The following is a 22,951-nucleotide window of genomic DNA, read 5'->3' on the forward strand; positions in this document are numbered from 1 at the left end:
ATTTGTAATGAATATTTGAATTACTTGTGAGAATGCTTGTATGGTTGTTCTTTTGAATGAAATAAAACAAGTAGTCCACTTGCTGTCTGAGACTAAGATGTATCCTATTGTATTATGAATATCCTTTATACACGAATGTCTTGCCTTTATGCCCTACTGTCGTTTAAGAATCGTTCGTGCTTCAATCCAAGTGATCTATGATGCAAATAACCCCGCATGTATCTCCATGTAAACGTAATCGGGAGGTTGGAGGGCATTTGGTTGCGGTATGCCACACCTATCCTTACTAAAAATAAAAAATAAAAAATCAAGGGTACTTTTTAGGATGTTAATATTTTCTCACATGAATACTACCATAATTAACTTTTAGAAATAATTTAATTATTCAATACAATGCATGAAAGAGGATGGATTATTAGTGTTTTGAATCTATTTAATGATGTGAATTAAAAATATTCAAAGTAGTGATCAATGTTTGGATGCGTGTCTTCAATCTTGGGAGACAAAACTACGATTATGTTTGGTTCATAAAATACTTATTCATAAAAACAAACCAATTATAATAGATTGCTTAAAATTAATTATATATGAAAATATATTATTATTATAAAGTAAACAATTGAAATTTTTTTTATGAATGCATGAAAGGAAATAAAATAAGAAATAATTATTAATGTCTATTTCTTTTTTTTATTACAAATTAAATAAAATAATAAAAAACATATAAAGAATTAGTATCATTTTTATTTTAAATTTCTTATTAAATTCCATCAAATTCCAAAGCTAACGTAACCTAAATGTTCTTTAGAGCAGCACCGCCTAACAAGATTTCCCTATTTACAAATACTATAGCCCACAATAAGAGTATAAGACCATAGGCAGTGGTGAAATTAAAATTAAATTAATTGAATAAATTCAATCAGTTTATTAAAATTTTATTTAGTTCGATTTAATTTTTATTTTTATTAATTTTTAATTTTTAATTTTCAATTCGATTTTTAGATTCAACTAATTTGATTACCAAATTAACCAAATAATATAAATTAATGATAAATAATTATATATATATATATTACAAATTAAATTATTAAATCAATTAAAATCACTTAATCAATTTAATTAAAATTTGGTTCAATCTATTGTGAGTTTTGTTAATAAAAAATTTCAATCAATTTGATTAATGAAATTTTTAATCAAAATTTTTGACCGAACCCCTAACCCCTAATTATACAACATGAGCGCATAACTTCATTTTTTTACACTGTTGAAGCTGAGGGCAAGTTCAATTGCAAAAATAATTTTATTTTTATATCCAAACATTTAATAATTAAAAAATAAATGATATTTTTGTAATTTGCAAAAGGTTAAGACTAATTTCCACAATTTTTTATGGCCCCATAGAGTGCACATAAATCTACAGGATCTTCCTTCCGACCAGCTGAATTGCATTACGCCCGTAAGTCAAATTTCAATAGAACATACTCCGAGAATACCTCATCAAACAAATTCTTCTAAACACCTGGCAGATATCCATAAACATGGTAACTATTATAGCCAATAGCATAGATTAATGCTCTTTTTTCTTTTCTTTTTATGATTTTTTGTAAGGTAATCACGTAATTCATGATCCACACAGCATTACAACGGAGACGCGACCGCCCGTAAGCAGCAAAAATAAACCATAATACACCGTGAAAAGTTTTGAATACAAAACCATGCTACAATTCTACAAACAAGCTGAAAGCTTCAGCCGCCTCCCAGCCCCCCTAAATTAGCAAAAGCGGGACTGACCTCTCATAATTGAATACTTGGAAGACGTTGAATTTTGTCTAATGCTTCTTCTTCTTCTACTTCTTGGTCTTAACCCTAGTTCGGTTTTTCCATTGGCGCATTGCAATGGGGCGAATGGGAAAAGGCTTCACATCTGGCTCGGTGAACCAAATGAAAAGATGCATTTGAGGGGAACACGTATATTTCAGTAGGTTTACAGATCCATATGCAACGAATGCAGCAGAGCATCCACACGAAAGAAGTGATGCAATTGATGGCAAAGTCACTTCACCAACCCACACTTTTTATTCCACAAATGCTGCAGCCCTCCTGATTCATGGTAAAATAAATAAGATCAAGAGCGCACGGGCGCGTGTGCACACGTGAAAAGAATTATGCATGCAGAAGCTTGAATAACATGTTAAAATGTCATCATCCAAGCCCCACCAACACCAGCACTAGAATCTTTAGCATCTATCATCTATGCACTCATGTTTCACTACCAGAGACTTCTATTTATCAATCTCACAAAAAGAATCCATGAAGAGAATTGGAAACAGAACAGTACAACAGGCCCTCTGCAGGAAATATTTAAGACAGTAATGAAGAGGATAATCCATTGAAGCAATACTGCATTGTCATCTCTTTCGATACCACTTCAGGAAACAACCGTAAGAACACAAGACAACCAGGGACTTATAATTGTACATTGCAAAACTTAAGCTTACATTTTTGTTTGCAGAACATCTATTTCTAAGAGTGTGATATAAGAATTGGATACTATACAAAAGATGTATTGTCATCATAAAATGACCATGCAAAAAATTTTATTTTTATAAATATATATATAGGAATAGACAAGGAATGACAACTCCCAAATTTCCCCAAAAATATCTATTCCTATATTATAGCACAAGCTTTGTCATGAGTGGCTTTTTTCTAAACTATTATACTCCCATGTAATTTTTATTACATTTTTATCTATCTCAATCTATTATCCTAGGAATAGGCATTTTGCAAACTAAATGTATTTTCAAATTATGTTTAGTTTGTGGAATGTCTATTGCTAAGAATAGATCGGTCATATTATAGGAATTTGGTAGTTTGCAAAAGAAAAACAATGATTTCACTGTAAAATAAATGACAATAAAGAAAATTTTGTTAATCTATAAAAAGGAATAATTATTTTCAAATTTCATCATAAAAATGTCTATTCCTATCGTATTTGTGTTAGATGAAATAACATAAATTAAAATGTACTAGATGACATAACATAAACTAAAATGTACTAGATGAAATAACATAAACTAAAAATGTGCTAGATGAAATAACACAAACATTTATAGTAGCGACTCTTACAAATTATTATATCTCTAATACAATTTCTATTTGCTCTGCAAACCAAATATAAACTGGATGGCCAGAACAGTTGGCATTTTATGCACCACCTTTGCCAGCATTGATTCCTAAAAGATCCCTAATCATAATATGATATTAAAGGCACATAATTTCACAATGATTTGAAACACCGGAAGTGTCAAAAATAGTAACTTCCAACATACTAACTATTCTTTAACAAACCATAAGGAGGCATTTTGTTTGCCAAATCTTTCAACATTCTCAAAGCATCATATTTCTTTGTTTGTTTTAGGGTAGGGCAAAAATCTAACGTGGCAAAAAGCTTTCTTTATTTGAGAAAGAATGATTCATACAAAATATGGGGTATTCCATTTTTCAAGCTCTCCCATGGTAAGTTTCATGTGAATCACATTCAAAAAAGTATATTTTCTGGACTAAATTGCCCTTACTATTTTTGGCCACTTGGACATTAATGCCCCATAATATTACTATAATGGAAAATCGTAATAAAGATTAAAATAATATAATGTTGTAACAATAATATAACATAATAGTTGAAACTTTGAAATCATGTTGCCTCCCATTGTTTAGGTTAATTAGACTATTAAGTGTTGAATTTTCAAATATTTTTTTTTTTTATGTATGATGGTTAAACTTTTCAGGAAATAGAGTTAATTTAGTAGAAATTCTAAATAAGTTTTTGGGCCAAAAAAAATAACTATCCTCCACACATCTTTTGATAAGCGTGCCAAGATTCTCACATTATACCAAACACTAACATGGTTCCCACATTAAACCAAACAAAACAATGGGTATCCTGTATATATTCCTGAAATCTTATAAGCAAACCAAACAAAAATACTCTCATCAGGCTTGCATAATTCCCAAGAATGAGATTCCCAAAAATGTCATTTCATGAGAATTTTTTTTATTCCATGAACCAGATGCCCCTAAATATCATGCACATCCACATCTATGACCAGATTAAACTAAATTTGATTATACTCATCCAGTATGATAAGACAATTGTAAAATTAAGGGCAAAAGAAAATTCTTGTATGATGAGGAAACCCTCGTATTATTGCTTATGGCACCAAATTACATAATAACACTAGTAAAAATGCGGTCAATTATAACACCCTTTTGTATTTGTTAATGATTATTTTTGTAATTTAGCATTACTTGTATGTGCTAGAGTTATGTTAGTAAGTGAGAGTTAGTAAGGGTATTATGTTCATTGGCATATACTTGACATATATTATGAAAAGAGTGTGAGACCTAAGGTAAGGTCTTCCATTTTATCCAATTATTCAACATGGTGTCAATGCAGTATCCGACCTAAACCCTAAGTGCATAGCAGAATCAAATCCTAAACCTCAAACCTGCTGCTGTAGAAGGATTATTAACACCACCAAAGACCAGAATCAAAGATCCAGGAGTGGCTGGAAAACACTGTAGTCGCAGGGAAATCCTGGCTGCTGCTGCCTTCTCAGAAACTCAAAGAAATCCTTCATATCTTGCAAAAATAACCACAAAGACGCAAACAGAACTTCACATTCTATTGACCTGTGAAATTTCATAGTCAGAAAGTGCCCCATGCACCGTCATGCGCGTGCTGGAAGCTGGCAGCTCTGACTTCACAGAGGGCGTGTGAGAGATTTTTGAGCAAGTGTTCAGCTCCGATTCTTTCAAAATGATTTGATTTCTTCTATAGACCATAATACTAAGTTGTTGGTCGTTTTTTGTTCAAAAATTCAACATTTTTTGATAGTTCGCTCGTGGCAATTTGTTAGTTATTGTTCGGTATTGTAAAGGTGATCGGTTGGCGTCTTGTAGCAGTGGCAGTCTGTAGGCTAATTTTGGGGGGCTGTGACAGTGCTACGTCTGGTTGTGACTTATTCATAGTTGATTTGGTTATTAACCTTATTTGTAGTTGTCTAGTATCGTTAAGGTGATTGGTTGGTGCCTTGTGTACCCTAAAACCCTAAATCTGGTTTCTCCTATTAATTACGAGAGCGGAAAAGGAGTTGGCAAGAAGGGGGGGGGGGGGTAAGCGAGTTAAATTATGAATCTTGTTAGTTGGAATGTAAGAGGGCTAGAGGGGTTTAGGAAGAGGAGTTTGATAAAGGAAGTCCTAGACAAATACTCTCCAAATATTGTACTTATCCAAGGGACTAAATTGGAAGAGGTTGACGGCGGGGTTGTTAGGAGAATATGGAGGGGACACAGTAGGGGGTGGGAGTTCTTACCCATGCGTTGTGCTTCTGGTAGCATACTAGTAATGTGAGATTCTCAAAAAAGTTTCAATTTGGAAATGTTGTCTGGTTTTTCCTCCCTTTCTGTGTTATTCGAAGTGAGAGGGAGGGGTCAATAGCGGGTTTCCTCTGTGAATGGGCCTACTAGACCAACTCTTAGGAGTTCTTTTTTAGAGGAATTGTATTATTTTTTTTTGGTCTCGGCTCCCCTAGGTGAATCATGGGAGGTGATTTTAATGTGGTGATATTCCCCAGCGAGAGAAAGCGGATGGCAGAGTAACAGCTAGCATGAAAAATTTTGATTTGCTTATCAAGGACTGGCTTCAAAGATATTATTCCTCAGGGAATGCTCCATTTACTTGGTCTGTAGGGGGCACTCGTTTTTGTTTTGCAGCAAGTGGGAGGATGAATTTCCAAACCTTTCTCATTGAGCTCTTCCTAGGACTACATCTGACCATATTCCAATCCAATTGGAATCTAGAAAGGTGTCTTGGGAACCTATGCCTTTTAGATTTGAGAATATGTGGTTGGATCATGCAGCCTTCAAGCCTTTGGTAAGGGACTCTTGGGGAGAGGAATCAGAAAGGGGTTCGGGTGGCTTCCATTTCATGAGAAAGTTGAAACACCTGAAGAAAAAGTTGAAAGTTTGGAATAAGGAGGTGATTGGTCACATCAGAATTAGAAAATCTAACATCTTAAGCGAGTTAACTTCTCTAGGTAGGAAGGAACAAGATTGTACTCTTACAGATAGTGAGGATATTAGGAGAGTTTCCCTGAAAAATGAGTTAGAAGGAAGCGATTATTCAGGAAATGAGGAGTTGGAGACAAAAGAACAAATTCAAATGCGTTAAAGGATGGTGACTACAACTCTTCTTTCTTTCATAGACTAGCTAATGGGAAAAGAAGTAAGAATTTGATTAGGGAGTTAGATGTGTGGGATGGGATAGTATCAAACAATCAATGTCATGTTGCTTCAGTGGCAAGTTAGTGTCTAAGGAGGGGAATTTGGATCTTGGCAAGTTGGTGTCTAAAAACACCACACTTCTAGCTAAATGGCTATGGCACTTCCCTCTAGAAGAATTGCCCCTCAAGCATAAAGTAAGAAGAAGTAAGTTTGGGATGGATGAAATCGGGTGGGATACCAAGGCTAATTTAAGATGTTCCTTAGGGAGTCCGTGGAGATCCATTTCTTAGATTTATCCTTACTCTATCCCACACACTAAACTTGAGGTGGGGAGGGGTTCTCATACTCGTTTTTGGAAAGACCCTTGGTTGGGAAATGCACCATTTTTTTACTTCTTTCCCTCACCTATTTCATCTAAATTTTGAACAAAATAAAGTCATTTATTTTTTTGTTGGTGAATTGAGTAATCCGATGGCTTCCTGCAATCTTCATTTTAGGAGACCTCTGAATGAGGAAGATGGTGGAATTGTCATCTTTGTTATCTTTATTGAGTGGGAGTAATCTTTCTTCGGGAGGGACATTTGTTCTTCTTTTTTGGACCAGTAAGCTGTATTTTCTTGCAAATCTTTTTTTGAATTTTTGATTCGTTAAAACTCTTCTTTCTCGCTATACTCCATTATTTGGAGGGCTAAGGTTGCCCCTAAAATAAAGGTTTTCACTTGGTTGTGCTTAATAAGATAAATACCAATAACTTGTTGCAAATTAAGAGACCTATGAAGGCTCTCTCCCGATGCATGTGTGCTCTATTACAAGAATTCTGAGACAACTTCTCACCTTCTTTTGCAATGTGAATTTGCTTGGAGTATTCAGAATATGCTTTCTGCCGTTATGGGAGAAAGTCGGGTTTGTCCTCCCTCGATGGAAGAATTTTTAGAAATAACCTTCACAAGTTTAGGTAGAAGAAAGGACAAGGCAACTTTATGGAAGTGTGCCTTTCATCAGTATTATGGGGTTTATGGATGGAGCATAATACCCAGATATCTTTTGGGAAAAATTTAAAAATCAGATGTTGATTTGGGGAAACAATAAAGCATTTAGCCCCTTTGTGGTGTGTTGGGTAAGGAATTTTGAAGGTGGCAAGCTTTCAAGAGCTGCAAAGGGATTGGAGGAATACATTGACTGGATGATTTCTTTAGCATTTTTCATGTTTTTTGTTTAGAGCCTTGGAGTGTCTCAAATTGTCTCGGGACATTTCTCATTCTCCCTCTTGTAAATTCTCTTTCTATTGATAATGTCTTCTTTTTTTATGAAAAAAATAAAAAATAAAAAAATTAGGGACACTGGCAGTACTATGTCTAGTTGTTGGTAACTTGTTCATGGTTGATTGAGTAGTTAACCATGTTTGTGGTTGTTTCAGTTGGTTTGGAAATCCACCTTGTTTGTTCTTGGTTTCATTTGTGAGGGTTGGGATGGAGACCATGAATCCCCAAGAGCATTTTGTTTGCTATGTATTTCTGATGTGCTGCTGTATCGAGGTTGTGTGTTGGAACGGTGACCACAAACCCCAAAATTGTGTCCCCCTTCGTCAGGCACTTGTTCAGGTGAAAAGCGTACTGTAACTGTCACAAAGGAAGAGTATTCATGGTTCTTATACTATCAGGCAACCCAACAAGCATCTTATCACATTGCACCTTTTGCTCAAAAGGATAATCCTAGAGACTTATGTCATCCAGTATCTCTCCCTCTAGTCCTAGGGTTATCGACTCTGCCGCCACTAACCATATGACAGGTGTAACCAACTTATTTTCTGTCCTCCAGTATCTTAAAAATCTACCTTAAGTTACCCTTGCTGATAGGTCCACTACTACAATTAAGGGAATATGATCAGTAAAACATAATCCCTCCATCTCTCTTTCATCTATTTTGTACATTCCTAAATCCCCTTTCAATCTCATATAAGTTGGTAAGCTTACAAAGTCGACTAAATTGTTTTTTAACCTTCTTTCTAGACTTTGTGGTTATTCAAGATCTTCAAATGAGGAAGACAATTGGCATAGGACATGAGGCCTGCACTTTACTACTTTGAGTTACTCTCCCCTAACATTGCCTGCACAACCGCTGCTACACCATTTCAAGTCCATTGTCCCCGTGGCCATCCATCCTTGGAAAAGTTCAAACAACTAGTTCCTACCTACAGTTCTTGTCTAATCTTGAGTGTGGGTCTTGCCATCTTGTTCACTTTGCTTCCCAAGTCAACAAACAAAAGGTTAGTCCTCTCATGCTAGTCCATTTTGATATTTGGGGTCCTAGTCATGTCACATCAAAATTGGGGTTTCGGAACTTTGTTACATTGGTCAATTACTACAAGATAACTTGGTCGTATTTAATGAACAATCGTTTTGAGTTGTTTAACATCTTTTGTACCTTTTGTTCTCAAATGAAGACTCAGTTTGATAGGCCAATTAGGATACCCTATAGTAATAATACTAAGGAGTACTTCAGTTCCCAATTTACTACATATGACCAATTCTAGTATGATCAATTATCATCTTGTGCCTAGACGCCACAACAAAATGGAGTTGCAAAGCGGAAAAACAGACATATTCTCAAAGTCACTCATATCCTATTGCATCAAATGAATGTCCCCAATGTTTTGTGGAGTGATGCCATGCTCATTGTTTTGCTCTCTGATCAATAAAATGTCATCCTCTATCCTTGGTGGTAAAAGCCCATATTCAATTATCTTCCCTAAGGCTCCTTTGTTCTCCCTTCTTCATATATTCTGCTATGTGTCCTTTCTCCATCTTATCATAGAGAAAGCATGTTTTTAATATTTTATATGAGATTGGCTTGTTGGAATCCAAACTTGTTGATACACCCATGGGTCCCAACACTAAGTTCGTTCCAGATATGGATGATTTGTTGTCTAATCCAGGATGATACCAAAGACTTGTTGGGAAGTTGAATTATCTCACAATCACTCGATCAGACATATCTTTCACAACAAATGCTGTGAGTCAATTTCCCAATTCTCACAGAACAAGTCACTGGTATGTAATAATTTGCAAATTGAGATATCCCAAATGTGCTCCTGAAAGATGTCTCTTATATCAAGATCGAGGTCACACTCATATTCAAGGATATACAAATATAGATTGGGTCAAATCACCTTTCAACAAAAGATCCACAATCGAATATTGTATCTTTGTAGGTGGTAATTTCGTTTCTTGGAAGAGTAAGAATTAAGAAGCAAAGTATGGTGGTCAAGTTAAGGGCTGAGGCAGAGTATAAGTTCATGGCTTGTTTGGTTGAAGAACATGTTGAAAGAACTAGGTTTTCCACATTCTCAGTCTGTAGAGTTGATGTGTGATAATTGTGTTACCTTTCATATTACCTTCAACCCGGTCTTCCATGAGCGAACAAAGCACATTGAAATTGGTTGCCACTTTTTTAAGGAGAAACCTGTGCAGAAGCTCATTACAACAACTCATGTGAAGTTTGATTGCAACTTGCTAATTTATTCAATAAAGCCTTGGGAGGTGCTCGAGTTAAATTCATTTTAACAAGCTGGGAGCATATGATATATATGCTCCTACTTGAGGGGGAGTGTTGATGGTTATATTGGTCATTTAGCATAATTAGTAAGAGTTAGTTAGTAAGGGTAATATAGTCATTGGCATGTACTTGACATATATTACAAATAGAGGAGACCTATCATTGAGGTAAGGTCTTCCATTTTGCCCAATTATTCAACAATATTACTCTAACAATTCATTCTAAAAAACTCTAATTGACGTTTGTTGAGAAGTGCTTAAAGATCAATTATGATTAGGTTTTGGGTCTTATTTAGATATGTGTATCTCTCGAAGGCAGTGGATAACCAAAAAAATTTGTAACTTCCCTCCTCATTTTAGATTGTGATCAACCTTTTTCCCTCTTTTATCTCTATCATTTTGTCCATTTTTATTTTATTCTCCTTGATTTTTTAAAGCTATGTTAGTTTTACCCCTCTTGACATTATTTTTTTTATATATAATTAATCACTACCCAAAGCATCCCCCTCCCCCACAACTAATAATAATAATGATGTGTGTATTTGGATTAATATATCATTGGATATCTGAATTCGGTATTAGAATTTGATTTCTACATTGCAGGTTGTATGGTTTTTAAGAACACACCTGAATTTCAGATCTGCAAATTTGGGGAGTAGAAGGTCCTGACAGAGCAAATATATACTTTTGGGGGCTCAAATCCAAATCCGCATAAGTCTTCAAATGAAGAACAATATCTAAATAAATTCAGGGTGTATGCAGGACAAAGTCCCAGTTTAAAACTTCAAATCAAACTCTAGTTGAGACCAGAATGTAAAAAATTTAGGTTCAATCAGGTCACAATAAATCTTGTTGTTTGTTTGACAAATAACAGATGTACCCAGTTACAAATGTATTCCATATTTCATTTTTTTTCCATTGTCATTTGAAGATATTGATTTACTTCAGAATTTATTCTCTACACATCAGCCACCAGCACTATGCAAATGCTAAACCTACAATTATCCAAAATGGCACAATTTGACACATGAACTTTTTTCCTGAGAAGTGAGAAAAAATCTGACACCGAATTTCCAAAATATGTACCTGACCACTCTAGAGCCCCGATTCCATAAAAAACATGAGAGAGAGAGAGAGAGAGAGAGAGAGAGAGAGAGAGAGTTACCAAATTAGTCTAATGACCATAAAATCAGCCTACTGCCATGTTTGAGGTGCTCATCTTAGAGAGCCAGAAAGTCCACCTCATCCGAGCTTTCCTCGTAAATAACATACCCGGAATCTCGACCATCCTCATTGCTACTACCCGGATCACTATTATAACTGCTCTCTGAGTAACTCATAAAAATTGAACCGTCCGAGGTATGACTGCTAAACTGCGATGGCAGACTGATGTCACTGCTTATGTCGCTATAAGCCATTCGATCAATGTCAAATAAACTGTAAAACAAGACAAAATCCAAAAAAAGGGGTTTGAATACAGTTCCAAGTTACTGTCAATTTTTTAAAAGAACAATACACTTCCAATAAACTAACCTCCCCTCCGAAGGGAACTCAGCCAGAAGGCACATATCAGGCCTCTCTTCCAACACCTGCTTTACAGGAATGATGCTGCAGAATATGGACCAACAAATTGTTGCTGAAGGCGAAGAAGAGTAATATTATCAAGTGTCAATCCAAGCAATGAACCATTACCTTGAGCTGTAACATCTATCATACCAATCACCATCTGATGCAAGGCCTTCCCTGTTGGATATGTCCTATTAGGATGCCGTGGTCAAATTTAAAAGAAAACATAAGTATGAATCAAAAGAATAATAATGAACGTGAAATACTGTTGACAATTATATCTACCCACAATATGTCTAAGAAGCTTGAAATCTCCAGCAAGAACTGCTGCCAAAAAGCGAGCCACTTCCACCTGCACATGACCATTGACAATGACACACACAAACATGTGCACGCACACGCACACGCACGCACACACACACACACACAGTTCTAACTTCTTTGAGATGCATGCAGTCTCGCAAAATCAAAACCTCCAGTAGATTCCCACCCATGTTGTTCCCAAGATTCCTGAAGGATAAAAGTACAAATGTCCTGAGAAAGAACTCAAGGAATGCTTCTAAGGAAAAAGATCAATGTGGAAGAATTCTAAATCAGCATCGTCCATAGATGCACGTACCTTAGAAAGGTTCCAGTGATTGAGTATGATGTTGAAAAATCAACATATTTCAGTTTACGAAATCCCTGCAAGAGCAACAAAAGAGATTCAACTAGTACCTGTCCAATTCAAGCAAGTTCTGCCAATTCAAGACCAATGTACTGGTCCCTTTGTGGGCCAACATATGCTCCAGCCCCAAAATCAACACTCATGTAAAGTGATGTTAGATCACAGATAATCCTCATCCCAAGGTGAGAATTCATTCCATTTGGTAGGCATATTTCAGAAATCAAAGATCGCCAGGTATCAAGGAATAATTTCGTTGGTATGCCATGAGGATCCAAAGTCATTTGCTATGCAATACCAAAATTATCACTCAATATTGTCAATAGTCATAACAACAATAACAAGTCAGTCCCACTATGTGGGATCATCTATATGAATACTTTTCTGCCAATTCAGCGATCAAGGGTATTTTCTTAGACTAACTTAAGATCGACTAAATCCTTCCTTACTACCTCATTCCAAGTTATTTTAGGTCTACCCGTTCCTCTTCTAGTACCATTTACAATGATTAGCTAGCTCCTCCTCACTTGTGCACTAGTTGGCCTACGTTTCAAATGCTCAAACCATCGAAGCTGCCCCTCCCTTATCTTATCTTCTACTGGTGCTATGCCAGACTTATTGTGAATATGTTTATCCCTTGATTTATCCTTTAATGTTACACCATACATCCACCTTAGCATGCGCATTTTAGCCACTTTTACTTTTTGAATGTGTTATTTCTTGGTTGCCAAACATTCTTGTTAGAATACCACTTTACCTAGAAGCTTAAGCTGATAGGTTGTCGGCCAACAATGTAAATCAAGCTTTAACACTCCCCTGCATATGCAAGCATGTGGAGAGATAAATACACGATAAATAACAACCATGAGAGGGAATACAATAATTTTTTTTAAACACCACACAGATAATGTGGGCAACAAGACTAGAACTCAAAACCTCTTGGCAACCAGCTCTAATACCATGTTAGAATATGGTAATCTAACATGGTATCTTGTTAGGACCAGCACAGTCTTCACGTGGGTGAGCTTGACATACATGGGTGAGCACTAACTTGATCCAAAAGCTTAAGTCATTAGATCTTGAGTCCAACCATGCATATAAGCACTCATCCTCCACTATATTTTCTCAATGCAGGACAAACTCACAAATAAAATTCCCAACAATCTCCCCCTCACTTGTGAGTTATAACCTCTCCCCCTTGAATGTAAACAATTCTTGATCACTCCATGTCATGCAACCAACTATAAGCCACTATTCAACCATGGGAGAGAACATGAAACCATAGGAGTCCACTCATCTACAGGATTAGCATCCGTAGGATCCACTGCTCCTCTTCTACGGGATCAACATCCACAGGAATACATGCATGAACGCTCGAGCCCAATTCAAACCATCAACTTGGACACAACTTGTTAGGACCAAGGGAGCCTTCACGTGAGTGAGTTTGATATACATGTTAAGCACCAACTTGACCCAAAAGCTTAAGCCATTAGGTCTACTATATTTTTCCAATGTGGGGCAAACTCGCAAGTGGAATTTTTAACAATTCTAACCCACACACATTGTTCGTCTTATAGCTGTACTATATAACTTTCCTTTTAATTTTAGTGGTATTCTACGATCACAAGTGCACTCCTCCATTTTACCTAACCTACTTTAACTCAATGTACTATATTCTCTTCAATTTCTCCTTCCACTTGCATAATATATCCAAGATACCAAAAACTTTTAGTGTTATTGATTTCTTGATTATAAAGTTCAATCTTATCTTCAATATTCCTCTTTACATTATTGAAATATATTTCATATATTTTATCTTATTTCTACTTATCCTAAAACCTCTAGGCTCTAAAGTTGTTTTCCAAAGTTCTAACCTAGATCCTACCCCACTCTTACTTTCATCAATCAAAACAATATCATCTACAAAAAAGCATACACCATGGGATCTCATTATAGACATTCCTAGGAAGTTCATCAACCAATAAAGCAAACAAATTGGGGTTCAAAATAGAACCTTGATGTACACCTATTGTGCCTGGAAATTTTCTAGACTCTCCTCCTACAACCCTAAGGCTGGTCATTTTTTTATTATAAATATCCTTAATGACATCAGCATATATACTGCATACTCCCTTCTTTCTAAGACCAGCAATAGAACTTCCCTTGCTACTCTATCATATGCTTTATCTAACTCCATAAAAACATTAATCTTCTAAGTAGGTAAATAGCTTCTATTATGGGATCTCCCCAGCATAAAACCAAAATTGATTCACTGATACCCTCGTTTCTATTCTTCTTCGTTGTTCAATTACCCTTTCCCATAATTTCATCCTATGACTCATAAGTTTAGTTCCACAATAGTTATTACAATTTTGAATATCACCTTAGTTTTAATAAATAGCCATTAACATGTTTTTCCCCAATCCTTCTAGTATTTTCTTGGTTTTTATTATAGTGTTAAATAGATTAATTAACCATATGCTTCCATTATCCCCTAGACATTTCCAAACTTCGATTCAGATGTTATCTGATTCTATAGATTTCCCAATTTTCATCTTTTTTTAGTCATTTTAACTTCAATGACTCTTATTTTGCGAATAAATCTAAGATTGTTAGTCTTTTCCTTGTTTGTAACATCTAGGTTTACGCTTCCAATTTGGTTTTCATTAAAAAATTTACTAAAGTATCTTCACCGCCTCTCTTTTATATCTTCTCTTCTACCAAGACACTATCATTCTCATCCTTCATACATTTTACATTTCCTAAATACTTGCACTTTATTTATCTAGCTCTAGCTAGTTTATATATGCCTCTTTCACCTTGTATCTAGTTTAGCGTATAAATTATCATAAGCTTTATGTTTAGCTTAACCAATGGCCTTTTTTGTCCCTTTATACTTTTCAAAATTTTCTATATTTCTACACTTTAGCCATGTTTTATACCATATTATTTTTGTCTCTACTATTTTTTGGACATCTTGATCCCAACCAGCTTTCTTTTTGTTCGAGATTCCTCCTTTGGATTCACCTAAAATATCTTTTGCTGTCTTTTTAATAGAATTTGTCATTATATTCCATGGTGTTCACATCTACTTATCCCCCATTGTCCAATCACCCTCTCTGATAATTTTATCTTCAAATTTTACAATATTTTCTCCCTTCAAACTCCACCGAATCCTCCTACACTGATTTACGCTGCTCTTTTTCTTCCATTTCTTTATACAAGAGTCCAATACTAAAACTCTATGTTGTGAAGTCAAGCTTTCCCTTGGGATTACTTTACAATCCTTACAAGATAAACGATCTTCCCTCTTGGCTATGTCCACTCTTGAAGGTTTTTACGTGTTCTCATTTCATAAAGCAGGTGTTCATTAGAACAAGATCATATGACATGGCAAAATCTAAAATGATATCCCTAGGCTTATTTTTATCTCCATATCCATGGCCTCTATGTATCCTCTCATAATCTTTATTATCCTTTTGAATGAGTTCATTCAAATAAGCTCCAATGGATGTTTTTCCAAACCCTAGCCTTCCTTGTATGATACTATCCCAAAATTGTCTTTTAAAGTTTTTTGTTAATCCTAGTTGGGGAGCGTACACACCAATGAAATTTATTATCTCTTGGCCCACAAGTATCTTGATTTTTATGATCCTATCCTTACTCTTTTAACATCTATCACATTATCTTTTAAGTTTTTGTCTACAATGAATCCCACCCGATTTTTATGTTTTTCTTTTCCAGTGTACCAGTGTAAATCCTGATTTTCTGATTTCTCTAGTTTTGTCCCTAGCCATTTATTCTTTTGGAGGCATATTATGTTAATCTTTCTTCTAATCATTATATGAACTAACTCCAAGCTTTTTTCCATAAATCTCCCTATGTTCCAACTTGCCAATATTACCCTAGTTTCCTTTACTACCTTTTTGACCCTCTCCTATCTAGAATGGCCTGACCTGGCCCACCCTTGTCCATTTTTCACTACATGATATAAGTACAATGAGTTGCTCGTAGTGGATGTCTTGATTAAGGATTCATAGTCATGTTATAGCAAAATATAATAATAGTTACTGAATATATATTAATTTTATTTTTTTATCTATTATTTCAATTACTATTATGTTATCATTGTTTGAATTTTTGCAGTATTTCTAATTATACATTATGCATTTAAAAAAAATCATTTATACCATGTATTTATATACACAAATATTATATATATATATTTTTGGAGGGGGGGGGGGGGGGGAGAGGGACGAGTGGGATAGTCAGTTTTCTCTCAGAACAAATTAGTTCATACGAACTAACATGCGCTGGTTGTTTCAAGAATCAGTCTAGATTGAGTAAGATTTCAATCAACTGATAATTTTTTTTATCAGAAATACGAATGGAATTTGATACTTCAATGGGTAAGATGAGGGATTTTACTGGAATTGAATTAAAAGAGCTCCTTGCATCATCAAAGAAAGATCAGTTGGAAGAAAATAGAGGCCTGGGTTGTGATAAATCCAGTAGGAGAGATCTATTCACTTCCCAATCCATTCAAGAACCAGAAATGCAATACTTCAAGCCTACAATTTCAGAGGGGAAGATTATTGTTAATCCACCTTAGAGAAATCTTTAATTGAAAGATTTCTTGGCAAGGCTCCTTCCTTTTTTTTTTATGTTCAGAGTATAAATGGAAAATTTTAGAAGGAAGGTGGCGTAATTGACATTTTCGCTCTAGCTTCAGGAGGTTTTATATTAAAGTTTGCTCATCAAGATGATAAATATTGGGTTCTTGATAATGGACTGTGGTTCATTGGTAACTTCCCCATTTTCTTCTCACAATGGAATCTGATAACAGAGAATGAAAAGATTCAGATAAATGGGCTACCAATTTGGGTGGAATTCTTCAATGTACCATCGATTTATTGTACTTCTAAGAGTTTGAGCTATCTTGCCAACTTCATTTTCAATCCTCTTTTTCTTGATTCCTATACTAAGAAAATGAAAGAATTTGTGTTGAAGTGGATTTTAGTGATGCCCTGTCTGATGCCGTAGATGTTAAATATCCCTCGGGTGAATATATTAACATTTGGAATTGAGTATACAAGGAAGCCTGAAAAGTGCCTAAATTGTATGATCTTTGGACATATGTCAAAAAATTGCGAAGTTAAGACAAGGGTGAAGAATGCTGACATACCTAATGAGTCTAATTTGAGAAAAATGAAACTTCATATTGAATCTATTTCTGTGATTGATAATGATATAAAGATTGGTAAGAGAGGTGATCTTAAAGAAAATCCTCCTGTGGCTAAAGGCAAAGAGAAAATTGCAAGTTTGGCACCTGCATCTAATACAGTAGATACAGAAAATAATGATATGAATATCTTTCAATTACTCAAGGACAATGTTCATATCAAGTAGGAGAAGTAAAGATTCAGCAGCCCACCCTTGGGAGCAGAAAAGCATTTTTGTGCTCTCAGTATAATGGAGACTAAAAATGAAGAACAAGCTACTAGCGAATGGGAAAGAGAACACATTAGTGACTGTTAAGCAGATTCCACATCTTGATGGAAAGATTCCAGAGCAAAGAGGTGATAGCAAGAATGCCTTCTAAAAATCAGGCCAAGAAATCTCCAAATAGTTCTTCTAAATGAAGATAGCAGCTTAGAATATAAGAGGCCTAAATGACCTGATGAAACAAAGGGAGATATGAGGTTTATTACCTCTAGTAACATAAAATTGATGAGGCTATTTAAAAACAAAGTAGAGGCTGACAACTTCAGCAAAATTTCAAAAACAAAAACAAAAACTGGAGATTTATAAATAACTATACTCAAGCAGATAGATCTGCTAGAATATGATTTTGTTATGATCCTTCTGTTATTAATATAGTCAACATAATCAAGAGTGCAGCATATCACTACAAGTATAAAGATAAATAATGGAACCAGATGGTTCACACTTCTTTATGGATCAAACAACTCTATTGAAAGGAAAGCTCTCTGGCAGGAACTTTGTTCTCTTCCTATAAGTATTAAAGAAGCTACTTGGATTGTACTGGGGGATTTCAACACTATTAAGCAAGTTTCAAAAATTACTAATGGTCTAACTGCAGGAAATTATTCAAGGGCTGAAGATTTAAAAAGCTTTCTTTCGGACTGGACTGATCTCATTAATATTCCATATAGTGGGCCTCTCTATACTTGGTCAAATGAAAGAGGTGAAGGGTTTATAGCTCAGAAGCTAGACAGAATTATGGCTCCTACAGTCCTACTTGTACTCTTTTAAAAGTTCCCATATTTAAGAGCAGAATTCTTATCTCCAGGTATTTCTGATCATAGCCCTTGTTTGGTGCATTTTAGCTCTCAAGGTAATATGAAGCATAATACTCCTTACAAGTTAAGTGCTGGACAGATCATAAAGATTTCTTGGAAACAGTAGCTAAGGCGTGGAATATTAATGTTCTTGGCTCTCCAATGTACATTCTATGTCAGAAGCTAAAAGCCATGAAAATCACTAAGACTTTCACAGAAGGTATTATAAAGATATCAGCAGGAAAGTATAAGTTCTGAAGGAGATTGATGAAGATGGTCTTTAATTTTCTGGATGGAAAGAAAAATTCCCTAGTTCTGATGACAAAAAATCCAGATTTATACAGAAGTATTGAGAGCTGAAGAAATTTACTGAGACAAAAGTCCAGAGCATCTTGGTTACAACTGGAAGAAAAAAATAAATTTTTTTTTTTATATGGCTGCAAAAGATAGGAAAGCAAGGAGTCAAATTAGATTTATTGTTGATGATGAGGGCAACAGCTCATCTTCTCAAAAAGACATTGAGAGCTAATAAGATTCTATTATAATCTGTTGGGGAAAAGAATGAAGAGGCCAAAAACTGTAATTTTGACTACCTTAAACTGGTCTTAAATTTTGGCTAGACTGATGATATTAAAGATATGCTAGCCAAGGAAGTTAATAGTGAAGAGACTAAAAAGAAAATTTCTCCTCCTGAAGACAAAGCTCCAGGCCCTGATGGGTATAGTTCAAAATTCTTCAAGCATTGTTGAAAAATTGTTGGAAAGGATGTTTGCAAGGCTATTAAATCTTTCATCATGGATAAGAAGTTGCTAAAGGAGGTAAATACAACTCTTCTGGTGCTGCTGCCTAAGGTTAAAAATCTTGCTTAGACCTATAGCATGATGTAATGTCATTTGTAAATCCATCACTAAGATTTTGGGTAATATCCTGCAAAATTATCTTTCTACTTTTATTAGCCCAACTCAAACAGCATTCATAAAGGGCAGGAATATACAAGATAACATTCTATTGACTCGAGAATTGCTCCATCTTTATCATTTGCATTCTCATCCTCCTAGATTTGCTTTAAAATTTGATTTGAAAAAGGCTTTTGATTTAGTGAGTTGGGATTTCACATTCAGAATTTTTGAAAGTATTGGTACTCCTATTGAATTTATAAGCTGGATAGAAGAATGTATCTCAACTCCATATGGTCATTAATGGTTAATGGATCAGTTACTGGTTTCTCAAAAGGGAGTAAAGGGATCAGGCAAGAAGATCCTCTCTCCCCTTCATCTTTGTTATGATAATGGCAGCCTTAACTAGGCTTCCAAATCTAGCAGCTAAAGAAGGAAGTTATCTTAACATCTCTGGTGCAGCAAGTTGAACTTGACAAACTTATGCTTTGCTGATGACTTCCTCATCTTATGCCATGGAAATTCAAATTCGGCTATGGCTACCAAAATTGTTCTAGAAGTTTTCTATAGTATATCTAGCTTACAATATAATCCTTCAAAATTAAAGATATTCTGTTCTGGTATTTCTAGTGAACCTGTGCAGGAAATCTCAAATATACTTGGTTTAAAAGAAGGCACTCTTTCAGTCAAATATCTGAGCCTCCCTTCTAGTTCAGAATATGTCAATTAGAATATATTCTTGATCACATAAATTCTTACCTTTTGCTGGCAGATTGCAATTAATTAAATATACTCCTCAGAATATTCAAGCTTATTGGGCTGCAGTATTTTTTTTTCTTCCTAGCTTAGTGATTCAAAATCTAGATACATGCTTCAAGGCTTTTCTTTAGAAAGGTAATGAATAGAATTCAATGGGAAGTAAAGCTAAATGGAAAGATATCTGTTGCCCAGGGGCTGAAGGTGGACTTGGCTTGAAATCCTTATCTGACTGGAAGCAGGATACAGCAATAAAGCTCTTATGGATAGTTTCTTCAAAGGACTTTTTGTGGGTTATATGGATACACACTTACAAGCTAAAGAGGAATAGTATTTGGGCAGTCAAACCAAATCTAAACAGTTCAAGCACTTGGAAAAAAATTCTAAAGGCCAGATATTTAGAAAACAGCTGGTTCAAAATAAAGACTGGAAATGGAGAAAAAAGTTTTTTTTTTTTTTTAAGTAACAATTGGATGCCTTTATATCCTCTTCTTGTCAACTTTAATGATCTTTTTCCATTTGAATGGGGTATTTAAAGTGAATTAAAGGTTGCTGAATTCTAGAAAAACTCTAATAATTCTGAATAGATAAAGAATAATCTTCCATGCAATTTAATCTCTGATGTAGAAAATAAATGCATTTGGATTCACAATTCCTTGGGAGATTTCTCTTTCAGCTCAGCTGGAACTTAATCAGAGATAAAAAGGATTCAGTTGTTTGGAGCTCAGACATTTGGTTTAATAAGAATGTCTCAAGATTCTCCTTCATTGCTTGGTTAGCAATTCAGAAGAGACTGAATATATGGGGGATTATTAACAACTCAATATGCATAATTTGCAATGATTCAGCTTAAAATAGGTTGTGAAGTCACTAAAAAAGTTTATATTGAAGCTTCTGCCAGTTTTAGAAGGTGGGCCTTGCATTTCTTCCTTTTTGGGGGATGATAAAATTAAGTATATTAGATAGGGAAAAAAGAAGGTACAATGTGCAGGGACAAGGAGTCCGCCAAAAGAGCAGAAAAGAAAGAAATAAAAATAAAAAGACAAAAAACCGAAAACACCATGAAACTAGATAAAATTAACCAAGAAAAAATTCCTTGTCAGACCCTTTTTGTCGTAATTTACCAAACTCGTCAAATTTTCTAGTTCTCTTTAACCCTTCAATTTACAACTTTTGCCAACATCCAAGCAAATCTCATTTCCTCCACTATCACTTAACTTTAAATTCAACTTATATAAAAGATCTGGAGCTTCTAAATCCTCCTTGGGAATTTCCTCCACAGGAGGTGGCAATATTCCAGCCCTACACTCTGAATTGTTGATTAAACCATCCTTTTCAAAAATAGGCACTCCCTCCAAACCTTCTAATGGGGCAGGATGAACATAAGATAAATCCCCCTACTTCGCCGCAAGAATCAGAAGCATAACCATATTGTTTCCGAATCTCATCCAACAATAACCACCCACCACAGTCAAATTCACTCAAATCAGCACTTTCTGAATCCAAAACACCCCACAACTTCTTAACCTCTTTTTCTTTCCTTTCCCTATGGCTGCACTCAACATCCTTCTTTGTAAGATAGTCTTCCACTATGCTAACTCCTCTAGTCTCCCCTTAAAATCTTTGTCCCTGTCACACCAACCTCTCTGCATAAAATTAGGGGTAAGGCTGCATACACTGTGACGACCCTCTCCCTACCCTTGCAAAGAGGGGAGCCTTGTGGTCTGGGGACACCCTTATACTAGTTTTAACATTAGCAGAAATTGCAACTCTTGGAATAAAGAATTAGAATGGATTTCTTCATTGGGAAAGGAAAGGAAAAATGACAGTTTGATGCTAATCAGGACTGCAATCATTTATCAAATCAGGAGAGCAAGAAACTATGTTATATATGATCAAGCTACTTTCAATCCTGAAACTATAGTCAGCAAGATTAAACAAGATATTAATCTTAGATTTGGCAGCTTGTGAAGGAGTTTTCTAGCTGTTTTGTTTAAGGCTGTTCTAACAACTGGTTTTTGTTTGTGTAGCTGTTTTCTTGTTGTTTTGCCTGTGGCCTGGAGCTGAGGCTTTTATTGTTTTTGTACCTTCTTGTTTTCCCTGTGTATAAATTCAGCATACCTTCAAGCAAATATATATATATATATATATATATATATGATATAACCATATTATATTACATTATTTTAATGTTGGATGGATTAAGGACATTCTTGTCTACCAAGTGCTTGAATGGGGCAAATTAGTCGTAAACTTTTCAGCAGTATCACTACTTTGGGTGATCTTGGATGACCCATCTCAAGGACTGGGGAGATCACTGAGTTGGGAATGATCTCTATGTTGGGATCACTGCCACATAGGATCACCATGGTCCAACCATAGTGTAATGAACTTACTAAAAAACAGGGCGGCCCAGTGCACAAAGCTCCCGCGTATGCGGGGTCCGGGGAAGGGGCGGACCACAATGGATCTATAGTATGCAGCCTTACCTTGCATTTTTGCAAGACAATATTTCCACGCCTCAACTCGTGACCTCCAGGTCACACGGCGACAACCTCATAGTTGCGCCTGAGCTCCCCTTCTGTAATGAACTTACTAATGTCATTAAAATTAACCATTCCTTAATCTTGGGGTCATTGCCCATATCAAATGCCCCATTACAAGGAACTAGAGGAGTAGCCATACATCTAATGGCATATATGTAAAGCTGGAGCTCAAACCCTACAAATTGAGCTTCAGTCATTGGGACAAATGTTTTAAAACCAGTGAACTGACTTTTGACAGTGTGACAATCGTTTTAAAATTTTAGATATCTTCATAAAATGAGGGGATCATGAGACTTAGCCATGTGGATAGCTTATCCCACCATCATTCTCTCTCTTTTCAATTTCATCTCTTTAGATTCTGCAGTAATGCTTTGATCAA

The 22,951-nt window shown here is 35.4% G+C and overlaps 1 protein-coding gene across 6 annotated transcripts in view; it reads right to left on the minus strand.

Annotated features, from left to right (window-relative positions):
• Positions 1–1,548: 1,548 nt before the first annotated feature.
• Positions 1,549–22,951, minus strand: part of LOC131155046 (F-box protein SKIP17-like) — a 32,785-nt gene continuing 11,382 nt past the window's right edge. For 2 of the 6 annotated variants that reach the window (XM_058107947.1, XM_058107946.1), the window contains exons 7-13: positions 12,028–12,092; positions 11,846–11,918; positions 11,698–11,760; positions 11,535–11,599; positions 11,376–11,450; positions 11,008–11,279; positions 1,549–2,100 (exon numbers count right to left, since the gene is read on the minus strand). In XM_058107947.1, the coding sequence (XP_057963930.1) occupies positions 11,063–11,279; positions 11,376–11,450; positions 11,535–11,599; positions 11,698–11,760; positions 11,846–11,918; positions 12,028–12,092 (558 nt within the window). In that variant the 3' untranslated portion in view covers positions 1,549–2,100; positions 11,008–11,062. Of the gene's footprint in view, positions 2,101–11,007; positions 11,280–11,375; positions 11,451–11,534; positions 11,600–11,697; positions 11,761–11,836; positions 11,919–12,027; positions 12,093–22,951 lie in introns of those variants that run through there. The other 4 variants (XM_058107944.1, XM_058107943.1, XM_058107945.1 and 1 more) reach the window with 3 other exon arrangements.

The sequence above is a fragment of the Malania oleifera genome, chromosome 5 (assembly GCF_029873635.1).
Source record: "Malania oleifera isolate guangnan ecotype guangnan chromosome 5, ASM2987363v1, whole genome shotgun sequence".
Taxonomy (NCBI): Eukaryota; Viridiplantae; Streptophyta; class Magnoliopsida; order Santalales; family Ximeniaceae; genus Malania; species Malania oleifera.